Source organism: Sinocyclocheilus grahami, unplaced genomic scaffold, assembly GCF_001515645.1.
Source record: "Sinocyclocheilus grahami isolate Dianchi unplaced genomic scaffold, SAMN03320097.WGS_v1.1 scaffold38.1, whole genome shotgun sequence".
In the NCBI taxonomy this organism is placed as follows: domain Eukaryota; kingdom Metazoa; phylum Chordata; class Actinopteri; order Cypriniformes; family Cyprinidae; genus Sinocyclocheilus; species Sinocyclocheilus grahami.
Window position 1 is genome coordinate 147602 of NW_015505217.1, and position 23575 is coordinate 171176.

At 37.1% G+C, this 23575-nt stretch overlaps 3 protein-coding genes across 3 annotated transcripts in view; 1 reads left to right on the plus strand and 2 right to left on the minus strand.

Annotated features, from left to right (window-relative positions):
* Positions 1-1926: 1926 nt before the first annotated feature.
* On the minus strand, positions 1927-3227 carry gdpgp1 (GDP-D-glucose phosphorylase 1). The gene has a single exon (XM_016267532.1). It carries the CDS (start codon positions 3115-3117, stop codon positions 2044-2046), a length of 1074 nt encoding a protein of 357 aa, XP_016123018.1. The 5' UTR covers positions 3118-3227; the 3' UTR covers positions 1927-2043.
* A 2048-nt stretch (positions 3228-5275) lies between these two features.
* Positions 5276-16890, minus strand: LOC107581846 (protein unc-45 homolog A-like). The gene is made up of 14 exons (XM_016267519.1): positions 16704-16890; positions 15952-16153; positions 15694-15869; positions 15517-15606; positions 15268-15435; positions 14992-15186; positions 14400-14494; positions 10279-10420; positions 10049-10189; positions 9530-9657; positions 9169-9235; positions 6014-6169; positions 5760-5915; positions 5276-5684 (listed from the first exon to the last, which is right to left on the minus strand). The coding sequence occupies exons 2-14, from the start codon at positions 16151-16153 to the stop codon at positions 5403-5405; spliced, it is 1998 nt and encodes a 665-aa protein (XP_016123005.1). The 5' UTR covers positions 16704-16890; the 3' UTR covers positions 5276-5402.
* Positions 16891-17288: 398 nt separating this feature from the next.
* The window catches only part of LOC107581805 (alpha-mannosidase 2x-like), a 38334-nt gene continuing 32047 nt past the window's right edge, over positions 17289-23575 (plus strand). The window contains exons 1-3 of the mRNA XM_016267456.1: positions 17289-17361; positions 18838-19651; positions 23243-23398. Coding sequence (XP_016122942.1) covers positions 23267-23398 — 132 coding nt within the window. The 5' untranslated portion in view covers positions 17289-17361; positions 18838-19651; positions 23243-23266. The remainder of the gene's footprint in view (positions 17362-18837; positions 19652-23242; positions 23399-23575) is intronic.

The following is a 23575-nucleotide window of genomic DNA, read 5'->3' on the forward strand; positions in this document are numbered from 1 at the left end:
TTACAGGTGGAGATGGGGGAAATGCCGGTTCATCTAAGAAGGAAACAATTGATTTTGACGTATTGGGCAAGCTTAAAAGGTCAACAGGATAATCATCCAATAAAAGGATTACTTGAGACTTGTTGGGAGCATGGAAAAAGGAAAATTAATAGTTTTGGTTGGATCATTAAAGATTTAGTGCGGGAGATGGAACTAAATGAGTACAGAGTTATTCCAACGGTAATTTTACCAACGATACCTTTATGGATTTTACCACAACCAAAAATTGATTTATTCTTATTGGAAGCAAGACAAGATAAAGAGCAGGAAGGCAGAAAGGCAGAATTGACAAAACAATATATTGGGATTAATTATGAACAGTATGTTCAAGTTTTTACAGATGCATCCACAGAATGGTAGAATGGTCAGGTGGGAGTAGCGTATGTTATTCCAAGGTTGAAAGTGGCAGGAGGGAAAAGAATATCAAATCATGTGTCAGTATTTACAGGAGAGTTGCTAGCAATTTTGATAGCAATGAATAAAATATATGAAATGGGGATAAATAAAACATTAGTATGTTCAGACTCAAGTTCAGCTTTATTATGCCTGGAAGCTCAACAGTCTGAAACTAGACAAGATATTGTTTTGGAGATCCTTCAGTTATTATATATGTTGCAGCAGATAAATAGGAAGGTTCAATTCTTGTGGGTTCCGGCACATACAGGAGTGGCAGGGAATGAGGAAGCAGACCAATTAGCTAAACAAGTAATGACAAAGGTAAATATAGATATGCAAATTCTGTATAGTAAAGGTGAACTTAAGTCAATAATTAAAAAGGGGATAAATACAAATTGGCAATTGTTTTGGGATAAAGAGTTAAAAGGCAGACATCTACATTCAGTACAACCAATGGTAGGTAGAGGAAGGAATTCAAGAGGGAGAAGAAAGGAAGATTGTGTTCTTTCAAGACTAAGGTTGGGACATACAGGGCTGAATTCAACATTGCACATAATAGGGAAACATTCAACAGGACTGTGTGATTGGTATGGAGTTAGAGAAACTGTAGAACATGTAATTATTCAGTGTAATGGATATACGAAGGAGAGAAGTAAGTTAATCGATGAACTTCAAAAAAACGGTGAGCAGCAAGTAATGTTAAAAGAGATTTTGAATCCAGTAGGAGGTGATAGTCTGTTAATACAATTTCTAAAAAGAACTCAGTTAATTCATAGAATATAGATTATTATTATTATTGTTATTCCTATTCCTATTCTCTGGGCTGAGAGGGACTTCGGTTGTAGATGGAGGAGCTGAACACGCAGCAACATCGAAAGCTTGAGTTCTGATAGGTCTGGAGAAGGGAATTCAAGTCTCTGATCCATTGCTTCAGTAGATGGCGGTAATGCTCAATTGGTGATTGCGAGCCGCCAATAAAAAACGAATAAGAAGAAGAAGAAAACCCTCCAATGTAGCTGAATTAAAACAATTCTGCAAAGAAGAGTGGGCCAAAATTCCTCCACAGCGATGTGAAAGACTCATTGCAAGTTATCGCAAACACTTGATTGCAGTTGTTGCTGCAAAGCGTGGCACAACCAGTTATTAGATTTAGGGGGCAATTACTTTTTCCACATAGGGCCAGGCAGGTTTGGACAGCTTTTTTCCCTTAATAAAATAAATAATCATTTAAAAACTGCATTTTGTATTTACTTGCATTATCTTTGTGTAATGTAAAAAATAGTTTGATGATCTGAATCTTTTAAGTGTGACAAATATGCAAAAAATAAAAAAAAACAGGAAGGGGTCCAACACTTTTTCACACCACTGTGTATATAAATATATATATATATATATATATATATACACACACACATATGAAATAAAAACATACACGAGTATATGAAAAAAACAATTTATTTATATATATATATATATATATATATATAATACTGTATGAATGGTTGATCTAAGCAGCACTTCATTTCTAATACATCAACATTTATTAGGTATTCTGAAACCCTTATTTTGAGACAGGATATTTAGATCTGTGCTCAAAATTCTCATTTATTAACATTTCATGACATGCTTTTGCAATTCCCTGAACTCTTCTTGGGGCAGCAGATATTTCCGGATGATTTCTTGTACTCCGTCTTCAGTGACGGTCTCATAGTCTTCTCTGTTTTTGAAAGGAAGGTGTCCGGCGAGCTCACACAACGCAACGTTGAAGGCCGACTCTTCTTTGGCCCCAAAACAGGACAGCCGGGGCCATACGATAACCCTCACCCCATTCCGGGACACAGACGGGTCACGCTCCCTCCGTGGGGGGCAACCTCGGGTGATGAAGAGGTTGTGTGCGATGTTCCTATCAACCATAATATCAGTGAGACTACAAACTGCATTGACGGTCAAATCCAGGTTTGGACCCTGAGTATAGAACAGAAAGCCTCCTGGGAAGTCCAGAAGGTGGTACAAGTTTTTCTTAGGCAGGATCGGATCTGCTGGGGAGGTTTCGATCCTCAGCTGGTGGTTTAGGTAGTAGCCGTGAAGATGAAGATGGTTGACTGAAGCAAAACCACCCAGGCTGTTAAACCCAACTCTGAATCCTGGATCAGCGCTCAGCAGAACCGATTCTATCCCCATCTGGACCGCCAGAGGTGTCAGTACCTGTGGGTGACACCTGTCCGGTTCTGGCACGAGCAGACAGTGACCGAATTCCAACGGACTTACGTTTATAATGACTTTGCACGTCCTTTTTGAACCATTTTGATGGCGTCTAGCGTCTTTCTGTAGCTCAAACAGCAGCTCTTTTGGCTTGATCTTGTTGAAGTTGAACTGCTGCGGGTCAAAGTTCTGGCGGACGCTCAGGATCTCCTGAGGTTTTCGTCTCTCGACGCCCCTCATGATGTTCAGCTGAGCGATGTAGGCACACGGTCCGGGGAGGATCCGGGTCTCCAGCTCGTCCAGATGATACCGGAACAGACCGGCGTTTCTCTTCTCTGTCCATCCGCACCGCAGCGCCATGTCAAATCTCGACCTGGTCTGCTGTCCACAACAAACATCGCTTATAAAGTCCTCGTTAGTGTAGGTGAAAACGGTACAATCAACCATAGTTTCATTACATTGTATACACCATTTTCCCATTCAAATAACGCTAGCGTGTACTAGAATAATATATAGCCGCTCGCTCATGCTTGTGCTGGCACGCGTTGAACGTGTCTGATTGGTCACGGGGAGTCATGTGACACAGCGGTGGATTGTATGGAAAGTGAGAGGGCTCATGCCGTTTGTGTCAACGATATTTGTAGTTTTGTGTCTGTTTCGCTTTATCCATTTTTTAATCCTTAATATACAGTACTGTTCAAAGGTTTTGGGTCAGGTTTTTTTTAAATACTGTTAAACACGCACGCATTAAACTGATCAAGAGCGAGAGTAAAGACGTTCTATCAGAGGATTCTGTTTCAAATAAATACTGTTCTTTTAAAATGTGCTTCAAAGTCCTGAAAAAATTATATATATATATATATATATATATATATAAAGCAGAACAACTGCTTTTAACACTGATACTAATAAGAAAGGAAGGTTCATGTGGCACTGAACACTAGAGTAATGGCTCCTGAATATATAAAAAATATATTTAAATAGTAATATCTTAAATTGCTTTGTTTTTCGAAAAAAAGTCTCTCATTTACCAAAAATCTCGTGAACTCCAGACTTTTATCATTTTGTTAAATATGCACATATTAGCATAATACATCAAAAGTGAGCCCACTGAAAATATCAGATATATTTGTTTTGTTAATAAGCAGCAGTTAAAATGGGGCACGTCCTTTTTGAACCATTTTGATGGCGTCTAGCGTCTTTCTGTAGCTCAAACAGCAGCTCTTTTGGCTTGATCTTGTTGAAGTTGAACTGCTGCGGGTCAAAGTTCTGGCGGACGCTCAGGATCTCCTGAGGTTTTCGTCTCTCGACGCCCCTCATGATGTTCAGCTGAGCGATGTAGGCACACGGTCCGGGGAGGATCCGGGTCTCCAGCTCGTCCAGATGATACCGGAACAGACCGGCGTTTCTCTTCTCTGTCCATCCGCACCGCAGCGCCATGTCAAATCTCGACCTGGTCTGCTGTCCACAACAAACATCGCTTATAAAGTCCTCGTTAGTGTAGGTGAAAACGGTACAATCAACCATAGTTTCATTACATTGTATACACCATTTTCCCATTCAAATAACGCTAGCGTGTACTAGAATAATATATAGCCGCTCGCTCATGCTTGTGCTGGCACGCGTTGAACGTGTCTGATTGGTCACGGGGAGTCATGTGACACAGCGGTGGATTGTATGGAAAGTGAGAGGGCTCATGCCGTTTGTGTCAACGATATTTGTAGTTTTGTGTCTGTTTCGCTTTATCCATTTTTTAATCCTTAATATACAGTACTGTTCAAAGGTTTTGGGTCAGGTTTTTTTTAAATACTGTTAAACACGCACGCATTAAACTGATCAAGAGCGAGAGTAAAGACGTTCTATCAGAGGATTCTGTTTCAAATAAATACTGTTCTTTTAAAATGTGCTTCAAAGTCCTGAAAAAATTATATATATATTTTATCATTTTGTTAAATATGCACATATTAGCATAATACATCAAAAGTGAGCCCACTGAAAATATCAGATATATTTGTTTTGTTAATAAGCAGCAGTTAAAATGGGTTTTTTTTACACAATAAAATATTTAATTAAATGTTTTATGTAAATTAATGTTTTTGCCCTTTTAAATATGAAAAGGCATTAAAAAGGAAACGTTTTTTTAAAACCCATCTTAATTATCAGCATTCACAAAATTGAACAATTATGGATTTTACCTATTATAAAACATAAAATAGTAGGTGTACTCTGAGCAAAATGTCACCAAATGTCAACCAACTCTCATGTCAGAGACAAAGGTTATACAAAATAAAATAAATCTTTACAAATTCCACTTATTTATTTAGATATTTTTTTTAATGACTGGTAGTTGCAGAACAGTGTGGAAAGTCAGAATTATTAAACCCAACCAAATCTACTTAACTGTTCAAAACAAAAACAAGAATAAAAACAAGACCACCAAACTCGAAACAAAACTAGTGTTTATATAAAACCAGAATACATAATTTCACATTCAACAATTAAGACCTGAATATACATGATATCACACAAATGTGCCAAAGCATAAATATGATCAATACTTTCAATGTGCGCTCATCACACATATAAGGGGAATTAATAAAAGTATATTTTGGAATGCGCATGTAAAATAAATTGAGTGCACGTGACGGAATGGAAGTGAATAAACTTAATATTTGGTCTCTGTAGACAGTATGAAATGTGTGCTATGTTTTTACCCATAGCGGACAAGGCTTTAAACCACCAAAAAAACACTCCCTTATACTGCATCACATGGTTTTACCATTGATTCCGTCCTCGTTGCTCCGAATGAGGCCGTACTCAGTAGCCAGATCCAGGCAGCGCTGGGCGGCTTTCTGAATGGAGGCCTGTTTGGGATCGTCTCCTTTAGCCAGGACAGAGAGGATCTCCAGAGCCTCGCTCTCCATCAGTTTCTCTGCCAGACTTTTGTCGGCCTGCATGAGGTTCATTACGATGACCGCCCCACGATGCCGCAGGTCCTGACTTTCACCGAGCAGCAGAGCCTGGAAGATCTCCAGCCAGTGGCTTGTCTACAGAAGAGTATGTGAATTGAGATGAAGAATGTGAGGATTTCTTAATCAGGTAAGACTCAAATCTGTACTCACTGTGTCAGGAATACGTGTACACAGCTCGGGCATCTCTCCGGTCAGCATGGCCAGCGTGCCTGACGCAGCCTTCCTCAGCCGCTCATCATCTTCACCACTGTAGAGCACCAGAAGCTTGAGACGGTCACTGTCTGTAGCCAAGTAACACTTCTGCACCTGATGCATCACAGAAAACCACAAAATCAGTCTTTTCTAGAAGGATTTAGAGCACAGTCCGGTCCAAAAACCCATACTGTCAGTGTCATGTGATGTACCTCAGTGCTTAATGCCAGATTGCACATACACTCCGTGGCAGCAGCACGGACCATGTCGTGATCCTCAAACATGTAGCCCTCTATTTTAGGCACAGCTTTCTCCTTGATGATCTTCTGCCTGTGGGATTGAAATGTGGTTTTGATGGTTGGGTTGTTCTGTGGCCAGTGTTGGGCAAGTTACTTCCAAAATGTAATAAATTATTTACATTACATTACAAAAATTAGTTACATTACAATATTACTCTCTCTGAATTGTAATGCGGTACACTACTTTTGAGTTACTTTCACCAAAATATCCACAGAAGTATTATAAAATGCCAAAATGTAGTTTATTGCTGCTCATTCTACACCCAGTGGAGGGTAATGTGGTAGGTCTACGTTTCAAAAGAAAACAAGAATGAAAAAAATAAGTTGCTAAACAAGCCAAAACGAATTAGGCTAATCAGTGGCGGCGCTTGACGGGGCCCATCAGAAACATGCTTAGTCCCGGCACAGCCCCCCCAAGGATTTCCTAATGATGTTCCCGTATTTTTGGTGTCACTTGAAAAATAAACATAAAAAAAAAAATGTGCCTAATATGTGGCCTATAAAAGATTGATATTATGGGGGAGGGGTCAAGCTGCACAAGCAAGCAACGCGCAAACTGTGCGCAAGCGTTATGCTGGTGAACGTCAGTCAATTCACTATAGAGAAAGTGAAAGTAAAAAAACTGACGGCGCTTTCTAACGCTGCATTAACGGCACATATTCTTTGAGACAACAAGAGACTAAATGACTTCAATATAGGCTGATGATGGTAGGCTATATAACCGTCTTAAATTATTCCCTTAATATTTATCTTGTGGCCCGTATAGTGAAAAACATGAGAAGAAACGTATTTCGGGTTAAACAGGTTGTTTTTGAAAATCTGTGCATGAAATAAAGTTGCTCTTAATTTTCATTGATGGCTGCAGTGTTAATAATTTTAATTATAGGCCTATAATTCAATTGTATAAATTAAAAGACCTGTTTAAAAAAAACTTTTAAAAAACATCTTCAATGAGGAGTAGCCCAAGCTAATAGCCTAAATTTTAATTATCCTCACAGCGCACCATACGGTAATGCACTATGAAATTATTGCTATAATATATATAATTTCATGTAATTTAATAATAAAAGTAACCTAATAATAATAATAGGCCTAATAATAAGAAGAATGTAAGAGGCCTACATTACTTGGAAATGCTAAATCCTCTTAATATTGCCAATTTTTGATGCTTTGTTTTGACAATATCTCTAGCTATCGTCGACACATGATACGACGCATCTCAGCACGGGGAGGTTATCACGGGGCCCCCCGCAGTGCATGCCCGTCTGCTATGCCACTGTGTGGAAAGTTGTATGAATTGTCGGCAATTTATCTATTGTAAAAAATGGTTTGAATTTACCATGTTTTCCTGCCAGTTGGCTTTGAGAGTGACTGACACTTGATGGTCAGAAAAAATGGATTTTTTATAAAAATACAATAAAAAAAATTAAAGAATTAAAAAATCCCTTTTTATTCTCTTTTCTACGTGCGTTCATAAATTGTATTAATTTGTAAGTGTCATATTTGGCAGTTGGCATTAAAGTTATATCACTCATAACAGTGGCATATGAGAAGTTTATACCACAGAAAAAGAAAAATCTAAAATATGCCTTTTTTGAAGCTGCTGTCTATAAAAAAACACATATTTGCGATGTATTTGAATGCTAAACTAATATTTATTATGTAAACCAGGCTTATAACGCACTTAAAAAACATCCTCGTCACATGAGCAAATGTGTCTTTGGCCCGAGCTCAGGCTGAACGGCACAGATTGTAGCTACTACGCAGTACGCACTATTTAAATTAACCAGTGTATCTATATGTTTGGTTGACTGTATTTTATTCTGTTTGCAATGCTGTGTGTGCGTGAGGCGCCGGCGTGATCGAACAGCGGAAACAAACAACCAAAAAATATTCCGTCATCTTTGGTCTGATTGTCATACAGATCATTCGAAACTGCAATGTGTTTACTTTTATTTCTGTCATCTCGGTTTCCTTTCTGTGGACTTTCATAGAGCGCCGCGCCACACAAATAGCCTGTGAACCAAACTCAGCATCATCTCAGTCTTTTCCTTTCGTTTTGTTAATCTGTTAATTAAACTATTTGAGTCAAATATTTCACATATTCATTCATTTTACATATAAAATATGATTTAATAAAAACAGATTTTGTTATTTTTAGTTAAACTTAATTAACGATTAATCGCGATTAATCTCATCCAAAATAAAACATAATATATGAGGGTGTACTGTGTATATTTATTATGTTTATATAAATACAAACAAATGCATGTATATATTTAAGAAAAATATGTTATGTTTATATATTAAATATAATATAAAATATAAGAATATATAAATATATAAACACGTAAATATTTTCAAAATATATACCGTATGGGTGTGTATTTATTTACATAGTAAATATACACAGTACACATACATATATAATGTAAACAATAACTTTTAATTTGGATGCGATTAATCGTTTGACAGCACTAAAAATAAATATACACAGTATACACACATATATTATGTAAACAAACTTTTAATTTGGATGCGATTAATCGCGATTAATCATTTGCCAGCACTATTTATAATCTTACCAATCACAAACATTTGAACGGTAATGTACATTCAATTAATGGTGTGAAATGTTCTCATTCTGAAACTCAACAGGCGAGATGAAGAATATACTTACTTTTCCTCCTCCTTGTGCCACAACTAACCCTCTGTCCTCCTGTCTCTCCATATAATATAAAATATAAGAATATATAAATATATAAACACGTAAATATTTTCAAAATATATACCGTATGGGTGTGTACACAGTACACATACATATATAATGTAAACAATAACTTTTAATTTGGATGCGATTAATCGTTTGACAGCACTAAAAATAAATATACACAGTATACACACATATATTATGTAAACAAACTTTTAATTTGGATGCGATTAATCATTTGCCAGCACTATTGATAATCTTACCAATCACAAACATTTGAACGGTAATGTACATTCAATTAATGGTGTGAAATGTTCTCATTCTGAAACTCAACAGGCGAGATGAAGAATATACTTACTTTTCCTCCTCCTTGTGCCACAACTAACCCTCTGTCCTCCTGTCTCTCCACCAGAGCCAAAATCACCCTGTCAGGGAGAGGAAGAGAGACTTTATTTAATCTGATAAAAGGACTATTTCCTTGGACAGAGAATAACCATTTTGCACACTGAAATCCATTTTCAAACAATCTCCCCTGAAGGAACAAATTGATCCAAGGCTTAATCTGAATTTGGGACAGCAGTTGTGCCAGCAGTGGGAAAGGGCCAAAACTGGAGTGCAGATCAATTACTTTTACCGTGGCAGCCTTTGAATTTGGCCAGAATTTTTCAAATTGATTGTGCTTCAGAATATTTCTAGACGTGATCAAACTGAAAGCAGACCTGGCGATACACTCTCTGCAGGCCTCTGTGAGGGCGGGACTCTCTTGTTTCACCATACAAACCAACGCTGACACCACCCCGGCCTCCAAGAGCTTCACCACTCTCTTTTCTACAAACGACCGAGCATCCTACATGAAAACATGATGAGACATTACTGTAGTCACTGTAATATAAAAATTAAATTTCTTCACCCTCATGTTGTTTCAAACCCCGGTGACTTTCCTTTTTCCATAACAAAAGGACAGAAAAGAACATTAATTATTGCATTTGTGGTCTGTTTTCACACACAACTAAAGCGTGGCTTCAGAAGATGCCAATAAGTCATATTGATGGTGATTTTTGGAACTTGTTCACCATATGCTTTTAAAGAGCAGCATGAACACTCTGCTAAACATCTTCTTTTGTGTTCTTCAGAAAAAAAAAAGAAAGTGATACGGGTTTGAAATGACATAAGATTACGCAAACAGAGAAAGCATGTTCATTTTTAACAAACATGTTCATCGTATTTGTCATACTTACCTTTGGATGCTCCTCAGGTACGTGCTGTTTAGCATATTTAGCTAGTTCCACCATCTGAGGGTCTGGCTTCTCAACATCATAGCTGTTGGTGCAGTTAACCAGCGTCGATCCAACTGCGTATAACACTGTTTTGTCTTCAGACTGCAAAGAAAATGAGAACATGAGGGAGTTGCATAGATGTCAACGATTAGCATTATCGGCAATCTCCAAAACAGAGAGAAAGGCGATACCTTAGCCAGCTCAAACATGGCCTGAAGGGCTTTCTTATCCTCCACCAGGTCCTCTTTCACATCGGCGTCCAGCGTGAGGTATGCCAGACCCTCGATAGCCCATCGCCGGGATGTTAGGGGAAGAGCTTCGTTGCAGAGCCACCTGGGAAAGAAAGACAGCTGAAGGCCACCTGCATGTACACATTTGCAATTTTAGATCATTCTGCTTCTCTAAAGAGGTCTGCTTTACATAGGCACAAACATTTAAATTAGCTTTTGCTGCAGCTGCAAAATTAAAAGGGTAAAACGAAGACATCTGCATAGATTTAAATGCTTCTGGTACTGCATATGAATACCAGCTGAATATGAGCAGAGTTTTTGATTGATAAAAACTACCCAAATATGATGATCCCCTTGTGACAGACCTCTTTCTTAAAATATAAGGCAAAATTTATATATATATATCCATCTTAAAATATAGGAAGAAATATATTTTGATGTGTAAATAATGTGTAATGTTTCATGTCTACAAGACATTTTATATTGCTATTATAAAGATGTATAATAGATCAATAGATATGACATATTCTTATATTTTGTTCATATTTTCAATGTAATAATGTAATATCAGCAACATAAATATAATATATAAAATAATGTTATACATTTAAAAAATGTATATAACTATAACCAAATAATAATAATAATCATTAATAACATATAAATCAATACATTAAATAATTTATTAAATATTCAAATAAAATATAGATGTGTAAATAATGTATAATGTTTCATGTCTACAAGACATTTTATATTGACATTATAAAGATGTATAATAGATCAATATATATTACATATTCTTATATTTTGTTCATATTTTCAATGTAATAATATAATATCAACATATAAAAAATAATATAATATATTTAAAAATGTAAATAAATATAACTAAATGACAATAATAATAATAATAATACGCATTAATAATATATAAATTAATATATTAAATAATTTATTATACATACAAATAACAGAAAATATTTATTTTATCTTTTAAACTGTAATAATGCAATATAAATATAATATATAAAACAATATATAATATTAACAACATTTTAGTAATGGATATTAGTAAGTAATATATTAATTAATAAATCAAATAATTTGTTAATAGTAAATATTTAACTAATAATAAAATTGTACATTAATTAATAAAACAATTTCTTACATATTCACAAAATAATAAATAAAGATAATACATTAATAAAAATATATATTTATTATAAATAAACAATTTTCCTTAAACATATGTGACCCTGGACCACAAAACCAGTCATAAGGGTGAATTTTCGAAATTTAGATTTATACATCATCTGAAAGCTGATTTGAAAATCTGTAATCTGAGGGTGCAAAAAAATCTAAATAATGAGAAAATCGCCTTTAAAATTGTCCAAATGAAGTTCTTAGCAATGCATATTACTAATCAAAAATTAAGTTTTGATATATTTACGGGTAGGAAATTTACAAAATATCTTCATGGAACATGATCTTTACTTAATATCCTAATGATTTTTGGCATAAAAGAAAAATCAATAATTTTGACACATACAATGTATTTTTGGCTATTGCTACAAATATACCCCAGCGACTTAAGACTGGTTTTGTGGTCCAGGGTCACATAGGAAGTTAATATGTTAATTTTGAGATCTCTTGCTAAATCTTTTCTTAGCCTCCTAACATTAGTATGAAAACCTTTGTCTTAAAGGAAACATATTATGTCCTTTTTTACAATATTTAATATAAGTCTCTGGTGTCCCCAGAATGTGTCTGTGAACTTTCAGCTCAAAATACCCCACAGATCATTTATTATATCATTTTGAAAATGCCTATTACACGCTGTTTTTCGGGCCTGTCTCTTTAAATGCAAATGAGCTGCTGCTCCCCGCCCCCTTTTCCAGAATAGAGCTGCGCCATTACAGCTCGTACCTGCTAAAAACACCTGTTTTGGTTCTGATCATCATGTTTATCGCGCTGATATCATGCGTTTTAAACCATATGAGTTTAAATTTCTGATATACGGTTTACTGAGCGCACACATCCGAAGCACACGGACAGAAAGTGGCTGTCACAGCATGCGAGTACTAAACTAAGTTCTCTTTCACACACACAAGTTTACGTTAAAATCACATGAGTTACAAAAACAGTCGGTTATGTCTGTGAAGGTAAACAGCTGGGAAATAAATCTCATGTTTATATTAGATCAGTAATAATTTTCGTCATAATTCTCGTCAACGACATTTTTTTCACAGACGACAACGAGACGATAACGAACTAAAACTCTTTATGAATGACAAAAACTATGACGAATATTTATTGACATTTTCGTCAACGAATAAAAACGAGGCGAAAATATTAGGGAGGGATGATTTGGGAAGAGATTCGTTCAGAACTAATCTGCTGCGTGGTTCGGAGGTTAGATACGTACATATGAACCGGCGGGACATAAGTTAACATACACTTGCTGCATGTCTCATAAAACGTTCAAAAAAATGTCAATATGTGGGAGTAAGAGAAAAACAGACATATGGATAAATCTTATGACGCAAGAGAGAACTCAATTCGGTGCGGTTTTCTGAGTGCAGACACTGAAGCATACACACACAGAAAGCGCATCTCACAGCGCGCGAGTACTCTTTCGCGTGGCATGAACGGAGAATTACACACAAAATTATGTCGAATTGTCTGTTTGACGAGTACGTTAGATACGTACATATGAACCGGCGGGACATAAGTTAACATACACTTGCTGCATGTCTCATAAAACGTTCAAAAAAATGTCAATATGTGGGAGTAAGAGAAAAACAGACATATGGATAAATCTTATGACGCAAGAGAGAACTCAATTCGGTGCGGTTTTCTGAGTGCAGACACTGAAGCATACACACACAGAAAGCGCATCTCACAGCGCGCGAGTACTCTTTCGCGTGGCATGAACGGAGAATTACACACAAAATTATGTCGAATTGTCCGTTTGACGAGTACTCACGTAAACACAGTTGATTATGTCTTAAGTGAACCTAAACAGTAGGGAGAACGTGTATCAGTACATTGCATCCACTGCAGCTGTGGATTCGGTTTTAAAGGGACAGCAGCCTAATTTAGTTGCTATGCTGGTACACCGTTGTCGCTTGCGAAAACACAATAACGGCGCCATGGGTGTAAACTTACAGATTAAGGGGCGGTAATATTATAATGAGATCCCTTTGCCATGTCACCAAGGGAGCGAAATCAGATGCGCTCGTATTCTCAGACGCTTGCAGAAAAAGGCTTCCCAAAACAAAGTTACTGAGTTAATCTTTTTCACGTTTCCTTGGTTGGTAGATGCACTGGGAACCTGATTATAGCACTTAAAACCTGGAAAAGTCAGATTTTCATGATTATGTCACTGGTAAGAAGTGGAGGGAAATGGTTAAATCCATGGAATAAGAGAAATAAATTATTTTTGTGCCTTTGGATGTCAGAATCGGATTGCAAATAATTTTTTATAGAACTGTCGTCAAAGAAGCCATTTTAAACTATAGGCAGACGTTTAAACGGACAGACTGTCTATGGATGAAAATTGCTATGATTACTTTTAAAGCATAAATTTGATTTAAACAATAGGTCTACATAATATTCACATATGCAGTTCATAGGGAACATATTGTATTAGCTCTACAGATACAGCATGAAATAATTTTTTTTACCTATTGCTATTAACATTTATGCATTTCATCTCACAATTCTGACTTTTTCTTGCAAATGCAAGTTTATATGGACTCGATTTGACTCAACAATAGCGAGTTCGTCAATTCTGAGGAAAAAAGCCAGAAGTCAGGGATATAAACTCATGATTCTGAGCCGAGGGGAAAAGAGAGAACGACGAGTTGATTTTCCTTGTGAGATATAATCTCGGAATTGAGAATAAAGTCAAAATTTTGAAATATAAATTTAAATTTGCCTGTTTTTATTCCATGGCTTCCATAGACCGCTACTTGAAAACGGTAATTTTCTGCCACCAGATAGGCTCCGCCCACAAAAAAAAAATCGTCATCACTGTTTGCAAACGCCGAATTGGTCTATTAGCAAAGCTCAAAACTTACTTCCTGCACTGCTTGGCGAGTTTAAGTGTTGAACCTTCTGCAAACTGCTTCATGCTGAAATCAGTGCCTCCAGCGGAGCCAAGCTTGCACAAGCCCTACAAATCACACACCAAATGTACAGAATTGAGGGGGAAACATTGTAGCAAAGTGTCATTTCTTCAGTGTTGTCACATGAAAAGATATAATAAAATATTTACAAAAATATGAGGGGTGTACTCACTTCTGTGAGATACTGCATATATACACATACATACATACATACATACAGTAGGTGGCTGACTAAATACTTTTTTGCCCCACTGTACACATACATACATACATTCAGTATATATATATATATGTAGTTTTTATTAATTTTTTATTTAGTACAAGTTAAGTTACGCCTTGGCAACTAGCTGAAATAAAAAAGGCTTTTATATTTTATTTAATTTCAAATGTATTTACTTATTTAATTTATTGTTTATTTTATTTCAAATAAGTAGTTTTAGTTAACTATAATAAGCCTGCGGCCATAACTCGGTCTTAAAAAAGTAGAACAGAAATTCTCTGCTGGAAATTATTTCTGGGCTTAAAGTAGGTCACTGAAATGAGCTCTCAAAGTGAAGGCTGGTGTCTCACCTGGCAGTATGGCCTCATCCTTCCCTCTGATCTCTTTCTTCATGCCCTCCGTAAGAGCCTCGAACATCACCTGGATCAGATGGCATGCTGAAAGAGACACGGTGGAAGCAGCAGAACCCATGACGCCACACAATCTGTCCATGCCCACCTCGTTCACAATGGCCATGGTCTACAAACAAAACAATATGCATAACTTAAGATGACCTTTGGGTTAAAATAATAAACTTGATTGTGAGGGGACATTACTCACCCTTGACTGGTGTCCGGTGCACAGGCCAACCAGAGTTCTGAGAGCAGAAAGGATCAGATCCTCCTGCTGGGAGTCAAGAAGATTCTGGAGGAGTTTGACTCCATCATTTCGGAAGATCTGCTCAGCGCCTGCGTCCTCCCGTGAAAGCACAACCAGATTCTGAGCAGCCTGATTAAAACCCAACCGAGAACATCTCAAAGACTGTATGTTATAAATTTTAATTTTAAGTTTAAAGGTGGCCTTTCCAACCTTCTGTCTGTCTGTAATTGGCGCTGAACTGTCCAGAAGGAGTTTGAACATCTGTTGAACTCGTGAGTCTGTGGAGGAGAGCTGTGCTGCCTGTATATAAACACAAATATGGCTTCGTTTTCAGGTCATAAACCGTAATAGTGATGCTTTCCTTCACAAGCACCACTCACAACCCACCTTCTGCTGGATCTGTGCTCCTAGCTGTCTAAGCAGGTCCTGGAAAGCTTTATTCTTGGGTTCCAGCTGTGCACATTTCTGAGCGTCCGTAAACGCCTGGTCTAACCGTCCGAGCTTCTGCAGAGCCTGTGCTCGACGGAATCGGGCCTTGACGTCACCTTGATCCACGTCCAAAGCTTGAGAATGAAAAACACGACTCGGTTAGAGTGATGAACATGAGATTGGTCATGAAGGTGAAATCCTAGATGTCATTTTTACCTTTGGTGGCATCTGCCTCTGCTTTGGTATGGTCTTCAAGTTTAAGATAGCATGCTGCTCGGTTGCGGTACAGAACCGCACTCTCAGATTGACAGTCGCTGATCTTTAGAGCTTTGGTGTAGCAGCTGAGAGCTTGTTGCACATCACCGGCTTTAAAATGGTTGTTTCCTTCCTCCCTCAGCGTAGAGGAGTCCTGGGACATCTATGTATTAATAAAAACTCATTACATTTGGAAATAGAATAGAACTGAACTATAAAGAATAGAATATATATTTTATTGCAAAATGAATGGGGATACTGCATTCATTGGTACTGCAATATGCAAAACAAATGCATTTAAAAATGAAGAATAATAAAAGTCACGATAACACTTTATTTTAACGTGTCCTTGTTACACATGTTATATGTACTTACTATTATAATAACAATTAATTATGCATAATTACATGCAAGTATCCCTAAGTCAAACCCTAACCATGTGTAATTAATTAACATTACTCAGTACTTATATGTATAATTGCACTGTAACAAGGACACCTTAAAATAAAGTGTAACCAAAGTCACTACACAAATTTGTTCGCAAATCATACATATTGCATTATGTGTAGCTCCATTCTTTGTAAGTGGGAAAACTTGAAAAATCAGCAGTGTATCAAATACTTATTTGCCCCACTGTATACAGGCATCATAACATCTGTCTAGAGCTGTAACAGTAACTATGAAGTTGCATGGTAAACATACATAAAACTCACCTTTCACTGCGTCGTTTTCGTTTTTCAGAAAAAACCGTTCGGGGCTTTAATACAATCTAAGATATTTCTACTTGTTTTAAAAACGCCGTAAAATATTCCCAGTGCTCTCAAACTCTGCAGTGTTTCTGTTCACTCTGTTCTCGACTGTTCTGCCTCTGCGCTTCCTGGTTTTGATGCGCAATGATGACGCCGCGGAATCCTACTGGTCGAGCGTCTACTTGCGTCATTAATATTCATGAGCCCAGCCTTGAGCACTCGACTACTGTGGGATTCGAAGCTCCGCCTCATTTGCTCGTCTTGACCATATAAGTCCAGCATAGGAATCTATTAAAGGCAATAAAATAAAACATGCATATCTGCCTTTCCCTCTGCTGAAAGAATGTCTATCTATCTATCTATCTATCTATCTATCTATCTGTTCATACAGCATTGACTTTCAAAAATAAAAGCACACCGAGAAGTATTCGCTAAAAGTGTGACAACAACTAGCACCGTTCCGGATTGTTTAAAATTTTAACACGTACTAACCCCTACAGTAATCTAACCAATCGGAAGCCAGTGCGCCTCAGCCCTAAGAAAACTTCACTTCCCACAATGCTCTGCTCCATTCTCAAGCTCTCGCAAAGGATCACAGCCGTCTTTCAGGAAGAAATAACGGGTAAATATTTGATGTCCCGTGACTGCTTTCTCGTTTAAAATCCATGCCACTAACAGGTCAGCCGCTTCAAAGACGCTAGAAGTGCAGTATAATGATTTTAAACGTTAGAAAGGTGTTTTCTGTAGCTTGATCGCGCGCTTGTGTTGAAGAATAGACCAGAGCCGATGTATTTACATGCTGCACGCGCATAGTACGCGATCGTACCTGCGGATCTGGCTGATAAACTCTTATATTTGTCTGATCTTGAGCGGGAATGCCAGTTAGAGGTGGATAGATCGGATAAACGAGTAACTTGCCTCCATGTGCAGATATAGGCTAAGGCTGGCTGTGGATATCAGTGGGTTTGTGCTTAAAGGCTCTGATATCATTGCTGTGATAACACACAGGAAGAGGCCAATATTTCAGGCATATTTCTGGAAAGTCATGTTGAGGTCTTTGGGACTTTCAGGGCAAAGATCAGGCTGCTGTAGTTTTACATACTGATCACTTCCCTCGCTTGTTAATTATTTATTTGCATATTTATATTGTAATGTATCTGTATTTTTTAAATCTTTTTATTTGTCAAACAGACAGTGATTACTGTGATTCTTTCAGTCTCGGAGATTTAATTATTATTTTTTATTTAAATAACATTTTTTATTAATTTTCGTTTTATTATGATATCAGCCAAAAGCCGATATCATAAATCTACAGTCTTTTGTCTGTTCTTTAAATCCATTTTTCACAGTTTGTGTTGGACCAATATGGGATTTTTAATTGCTGATGCCAATACTGATGGTGTTGGATGACCAATATAAAGGCAATTGAGCTGTACATCATTACTGAGATGTAATCTAATGAATATTCATACTCTCTCTCTCATGAGGCCCTTTGGAACTGGCTTCTGAGAAGCTGCTAAGCAGACTTAATTATCAGCCAAATATCAAATAGCAGCCAATTCATCAATCTGGCTGATATAGCAGTCTATCATTATTAACAATGATCCTCCAATAAATAATTTCTAATGTATGATATAAAAAATGGACAATTATTGAATTTTTTTTTTTTGCTAGTTTTGGTTAAATTTGTTTTCGTTTGCCAAAATGTCAGTGGATCAGTAATAACAATTAAGTATGTTTTTCTGGCATAGTATATTGTTTAAATTGTAAAAAATTAAATATAATAAATACGTTTAAATTATAAAATAAAAATATAATTTAAATTATATTTTGTATTATACTATCGGCTTCCAAAATCCATAGATTCAGACATGTATGAGGATTAAAAAAATTACATTAACTAAAAAAAAATGTTGTCTACAGTTGACAAAACTCCCTGCCATGCTTTTGCTTTGGGAATAATGTGTGGTTTTAATTGATTGGCTTCCACTGTCTTGATTTAAGCTTCAGTAGATGCGTGTGTTTGGTGCGTCTGCACGTGTAGTATTTGGGAAAAGCATTAAATTACACCGTTCACTGAGATTGTTTGTTTTCACAGGTGCTTGGCTCTCTGTTTCTGAGGCTTGCTGTGGAAATCTGAGCTTCAAAATAGGAAACATGGAAGACCTTCAAACCAACTCTATTCATTAGTTTTCTAAAACTAGGTTTACTATCTTCCATCAAGAGCTGTTCCATTAAGATTCCCTTTTGTAGCCGACTCAGTTTTATGTAGCCGTTCCTGGAAGCTCTCCATTTTGGACGTGGGATCGGTTGAGCTGTTTACCAGTCCTGGAGGAAAGGCCTAATCCCAAATCCTTCTGGAGAGCGCTAAGACACTGCCTGACTCGAAGCTGACGGGATCAGCTTCATATTAGATTTGTGAGACAAGGGAAAGAGAACACCTGCTTGTTTTTACAGGCAAATCCAGGCCACGCTGCTCTGGATTTTGGATTTTGCATGCAGAACGCCACCTTACATAGTCAAGTTTGGCACAATTTGTGCACTTCCCAGAATTGCTTCCTGTTGTAGGACTTGATAATCCAGAATCATTCAGAATCAAGGTCAGACCTCCTTGACTGCAGAGAAGGTGCTCGCGTTCAGCTCCCAAATATTAAGACTAGAGACTTTGTTGGATACATTATGACATTAAAAGCGTAGTGCACAAGCAGATCTGCATCATCTGTGTCCGAGACCTATCAGCCAAGCTGGAAAGAAGAAAACTGCTTAAGAAAGAGGGGGCGTACTGAGCCAGGTCGTTCTTATTCTGCTCTGGTCGTTTCTCTGCTCAGTGGAAACCTGCATTCGTTGTGATGGCTCCTCGGCCAACTCAGACCGGAGCGACCACTGCCCTGTGAAGGACTACACCCAACCCAGTAAGTCAGAAAACACACATACACACGTGGGCGACAGTTGGGTGGTGCTGATGTGCTGGTTGTGACATCACGATATTAGTTTAATAATATATATTTTTTACAATTAAGTCTAAACTGACAAAACAGTACAATCAGAAATGTCCAAGCATCATTTAAATCAGGGGTACTCAAGTTCAGCGGTCAAGCGGGCCGCATTTAAACTACATAAAATGCGAAAGGCCACAAATTACAATTTGCATCGTCAGAGTTTATTTAAAGTCCGCATGAAATCAAAATTGACTTTATTTACTTTACTAGCGCACATTGCTAGTCTTGATGTGAACAATTAAACCGTGCAAGTTAATCCGCTGAAAAAAATAGTTTGTCTTGGTAATCTTTAATCAAAATCTGAACATTTACTTCCGCTCTGGAATTGCATTCCTTCTCTGATGACGTCAGTTTGACGGCTTGGGCAGAATATCCTTCTAAACACACCCCTCCAACCGTTAGGTTGCTATGAGTGAGCGACAGAGAGGAGGAGGCCAAAAATTAAACCACGCCCCGAAAAACCATTTCCGTTTCAGCTGGAAATAAGAAACTAAACAAAATAACATGTAATTTACTAGAGTTTCTAGTAAAAATTGCTGCAGTCTATTTATAAAATACAATATTCAACGAATCGATAACATTTTTTTTACTACTGCGATTGTATAGCCTACATTTAATAAAAAAATAATAATAAATCAAACTGCCTAATATTTTGAACGCAAATTGTAATAAAAATAAATTAATCTTCAGCATGGCGCGGGCCACAAAATGAATGCAGACGGGCCGCCTGTTGAGTACCCCGGATTTAAACAGTGTTATTTATGTACTAGCAATAGAATTTATTAAGATTTTAAATGAGCTTTTATTTTTAAACTTTGTTTTCAATTTAATTTGAGTTATTTAGTTAATTTTAGTCATTTATTATGTGCTTTTGTGTTTTTTTTTATTAGCTTTGTTTTTTGAATATTTATTTTTAGCTTTAATTTCATTTATTTCATTTTAGTTTTAGTTCTTTAAGTACATTGAATGTAAACTTTAAACTTATTTTATTTCACCTAGTTGCCAGGGCAAGTTTATGGTTTTCTGATATTTATATTTTATTTCAGCTTTATTTAAATTAATGAAAATTCTGTTGAATAATTGTAATTTTCAGTTATTAATAACAAATTTTTTTAAACAACATTAAAAACTGTATATTATATATAAAGATTATATTATGTTTATTAATATTTATTAAATCCATGACATTATATTGTACTATAAAAATAATAATAAATATTTCTAGTGTTAATAATAGTGTTTAGCATTATTTATATACTATCATCGTTTTTATTAATATTTTGAATTTTCTTATAAATATACATTTACATTTACATTTAGTCATTTAGCAGACGCTTTTATCCAAAGCGACTTACAATTGGGGGATACATAAAGCGATTCTTCTTAAAGAGGCAAACAGACACAAGAAGTGGTTGTAATACCAAGTTCTTAGACATTGTTCAAATAAGTACAAGCTAGAAAGAGAAGGAATAAATAAAGAGAGAGACTTTTTAAAAAAAAAAAAAATTTTTTTTTATGATGAAGTCAAGTAGCTTTGAAAGAGATGAGTTTTCAGCTGTCGCTTGAAAATTGTCAGGGATTCAGCATTCCGGATAGGGGGGGGAACAAAAATATAACGTAGAAATAGGCAGAAAACGAAATATTCCTTCTTAGCAGCAAGTAATAATTCCAACAGCAGATCTATAACCAAGTATTACGCAGGACACTCACGTGCAGCCGTCTGTCTCTTCTGTTGACTAATCGCTTGACCCAAGTTATGACAGTGACCAAGCAGTTTAAATACTCTACGGTCGCTGTGGCCGCCTTCTAATTAGCACAGCCAATAGTCTATAGCAGGGCAATTCCTCCAATCGAAACTACAGTTCGCACTTCAACGCAGGAAGGGAGCAATTAAATTACACGCGCTCCTTCTTAGCCGAGGGCAGTTATTATAATTACCAGAAAGTGCAATCAAAAATACAAACGCAAACAAAAATATAACGTAGAAATAGGCAGAAAACGAAATATTCACTATATATTATATATAAACATATTATATATAAATATAACATATATTACGTTGCCCAGCGACATCCCCAAAACATTACTGCTCTATATGAGATCTGCATGGAGGAATGGGCCAAAATACCAGCAACAGTTTGTGAAAACCTTGTGAAGACTTACAGCAAACGTTTGACCTCTGTCATTGCCACCAAAGGGTATATAACAAAGTATTGAGATGCAATTTTGTTATTGACCAAATACTTATTTTCCACCATAATTTGCAAATAAATTCTTTAAAAATCCTACAATGTGATTTTCTGGATTTTTTTTTCTCATTTTGTCTCTCATAGTTGAGGTATACCTATGATGAAAATTACAGGCCTCTCTCATCTTTTTAAGTGGGAGAACTTGCACAATTGGTGGCTGACTAAATACTTTTTTTCCCCACTGTATATATATTAAACATTACTTGCATCTGCTTCGTTCAATGTTTTTGGGTTCTGATTCGCCCTAATATAACATTTTATTGCTATTTTATTTAACCAGAATTGGCACTGTACATCATTTGATGTATTTCATGATTTATTTGGATTTTGCTTTATTTCTGTATCATGAGCCACAGAAAGCGGTAGATTGGAGTGTGCGTGAGAGCTAAGCAGGAGAACATTAACTAGTAACAATGAGAACTCTTGCTCAAGAACTGGAGATGCTGTATTAGATCCATCCCTGTCGGAAGCTGTTTGATAAAGTGCTGGGGACATGTCCTCACCGTAATGACACACAGTATATATGCACACACACACACACACACACACACACACACAGAGCAGCTTTGCCAGAGGGACATTAGATTCAGAACCTGTGTTGTTCTTTTTTCCCCTTCTTTTCTTCGGTTTGAATGGCTGAGGACAAGGGGCACTTTGACGGAGGCTGGAATTGGCCGTGGTGGTAGATTGGAGTGTGCGTGAGAGCTAAGCAGGAGAACATTAACTAGTAACAATGAGAACTCTTGCTCAAGAACTGGAGATGCTGTATTAGATCCATCCCTGTCGGAAGCTGTTTGATAAAGTGCTGGGGACATGTCCTCACCGTAATGACACACAGTATATATGCACACACACACACACACACAGAGCAGCTTTGCCAGAGGGACATTAGATTCAGAACCTGTGTTGTTCTATTTTCCCCTTCTTTTCTTCGGTTTGAATGGCTGAGGACAAGGGGCACTTTGACGGAGGCTGGAATTGGCCGTGGTTCGGTCACAGTTGACAGACTGCCGCGCGGTTCCTGCTTATCGTCGTCCCCCGTGTATATTTCACCGCTTCTCTTAGCCCTCCCCTATCCCATAAGCCCCTGCTTTAGAATTTGGAGCTCTGTGGGAGAGCAGAGGTGGACTTTAAACATCGCTGGCAAATCCTTTTCCAGTACTTTTCCACTTTTGGGACACGGCTTCATCAGAACTCATTTGTGCAGGCTAACACTGTCTTCTTTTGTCTCCGCTCCTCTTGACCTGGACATCAGCATCCGTCAGATAAGCAGAGGAGGATGAAACTGAAGAAGCAGGTGACCGTTTGCGGCGGGGCCATCTTCTGTGTGGCCGTCTTCTCTCTCTACCTGATGTTGGACCGCGTCCAGCACGATCCCGCCAGGAGACAGAGCGCTGGGAACTTTCCTAGGGTAAGTCGGCGGTGATCTCTTTATGAATTCCCTTTGTCCTGGATTATATTTTTTTGCTGTGTGGGTCTGTTTGAATGGCTCCATTTATCAAAGTCTTCGGTGGGGGGTTTTCAGGCTGGCAAGTGTAAAAGTTAGTGATGTGACCAATTCGTTTCTGGCTCTGACTCGAGCTAATTA

Excerpts from the sequence above, each read along its gene's own strand:
- LOC107581846 (XM_016267519.1), bottom strand. The coding sequence starts at position 16,153 with ATGTCCCAGGACTCCTCTACGCTGAGGGAGGAAGGAAACAACCATTTT. Across the intron at positions 9,236-9,529 it reads TGCAGAGAGTGTATCGCCAG|GGTGATTTTGGCTCTGGTGG; the intron begins GTCTGCTTTCAG and ends TCTCCCTGACAG. Across the intron at positions 5,916-6,013 it reads ATCTGGCATTAAGCACTGAG|GTGCAGAAGTGTTACTTGGC; the intron begins GTACATCACATG and ends GTGATGCATCAG.
- gdpgp1 (XM_016267532.1), bottom strand. The coding sequence starts at position 3,117 with ATGGGAAAATGGTGTATACAATGTAATGAAACTATGGTTGATTGTACC.